At 49.2% G+C, this 1,526-nt stretch overlaps 1 protein-coding gene across 1 annotated transcript in view; it reads left to right on the top strand.

The window, feature by feature from the left end:
• Pmar_PMAR009607 (hypothetical protein) overlaps window positions 1–936 on the top strand; it is a gene marked incomplete at both ends in the record, with an annotated part of 1,379 nt that extends 443 nt beyond the window's left edge. Inside the window, one exon of the mRNA XM_002764808.1 lies at window positions 1–936. This exon is cut by the window's left edge and continues 4 nt beyond it. Coding sequence (XP_002764854.1) covers window positions 1–936 — 936 coding nt within the window.
• Between the last annotated feature and the right edge of the window lie 590 nt (window positions 937–1,526).

Below are 1,526 nucleotides of genomic sequence, written 5' to 3'. Positions count from 1 at the left end.
TATTTGCTCTATGTCGTGCCCTCACGCTTGCATCAGACCCTTCTTGTTGTCCCAAGCTGAGGATGATGCCAAGCCGAGTACCTTTGATAGTCGTAAAGCCAAGGGTGGTGCCGAGGTTGCCGGTCTTCACTACAGGATCCAGGTCTCGCCCTTGGATTGCACTGGTTGTGAGACCTGTGTTAACGCATGCCCCTATGATGCTTTAAGAATGGAGCATTTGGCTGATTTCGAGGATATCGAAAAGCCAAACTGGGAGTATGCTGTAAGTCTCCCCGATCGATCTTCAAGGTTTGATAAAACCACCCTTAAGGGAAGTCAGTTCTACCAGCCTTTATTAGAGTTCCATGGTGCTTGTGCTGGCTGTGGTGAAACTCCCTATGTTCGCCTTCTCACTCAAATGTTCGGTGACCGCATGGTGATTGCTAATGCTACCGGTTGCTCCAGTATCTGGGGTGCTCCTTACGGTCCCACTCCTTTCACTACGAGATACGATGGGACTGGTCCCGCCTGGGCAAACAGTCTTTTCGAAGACGCTGCAGAATATGGTATGGGTATGGCTGTGACCACCTCTGTCCGTCGTAAGGCGCTCAAGGCTCGTGTACAGGAACTTCTTCTCGAAGGAAAGGATAGTCCGCTCTCGCCTGAGTTGTACACTCAGTTGAACGAGTGGGTTGAGAACTTCAGGAATCCTTCTGTGTGCGCCGCTCTTTCCAAGTCTCTCCCGCCTCTTCTCAAGGCTGAGGCCAGTAAGGATCCTGCTATTCAGGAGATTCTTGATGTGTCCGATTTGATTCCTAAGATCTCTAACTGGATCATCGGTGGTGATGGTTGGGGTTATGATATCGGTTATGGTGGACTCGATCACGTCATTGCTTCCGGCCAGGACTTGAACGTCTTGGTTTTGGATACTGAGTGCCAGTGTGGTGGAAAACTGGGGTGCTCGGCCACATCTGTGGCCAAGGAACTCACCGGAATAAGGAAGGAAAGGGGGAAAGAAAGGAAAGAAAGAAAAAAGGAAAAAAGAAAGGAAAAAAGAAAAGGAAAAAGGAAGAGGAAAAAGGAAGAGGAAAAAAGGAAGAGGAAGAAAGGAAGAGGGACGGAAAGGAAAGGAAAGGAAAGAAGGAATAGGAGAAGACAGGGAAAAGGAAGAGAGAAAACAGTAGAAAGAGAAGTCCGAAAACAGGAAGAAAGGAGATGGAAGCAAGTGAAAGACTCATTACAAAGGAAAGAGAACTTTTTTCAAGGAAGGCTCCGCGCTTGTGCCGCACGTAATGTGGCACAATTTGCGCGGCGCATAATCAGCATGCGCTTCCGAAGCTCAGCTTCGAACCCTCAGTTCTCACTCCAAAGGGAGCGAATCTCAAATGGTTTCATCCGAGATGAACCCTGGTCATCGGAGGCAGACGGAAAACCGGGCTGAAGTTTGGCCGCTTTCGCATGATATGGTGAAACTCCTGGTTGTGCAGGCGTGCCAACTTTTCTACAACGCATGCGTGCAGTGCTCCTCCTGCAACTTGAAGTTGCGT

Source organism: Perkinsus marinus (assembly GCF_000006405.1).
Source record: "Perkinsus marinus ATCC 50983 genomic scaffold scf_1104296976100, whole genome shotgun sequence".
In the NCBI taxonomy this organism is placed as follows: Eukaryota; Perkinsozoa; order Perkinsida; family Perkinsidae; genus Perkinsus; species Perkinsus marinus.
Note: the sequence above shows the minus strand (reverse complement) of the source record. Positions and strands in the feature narration are given on the sequence as shown.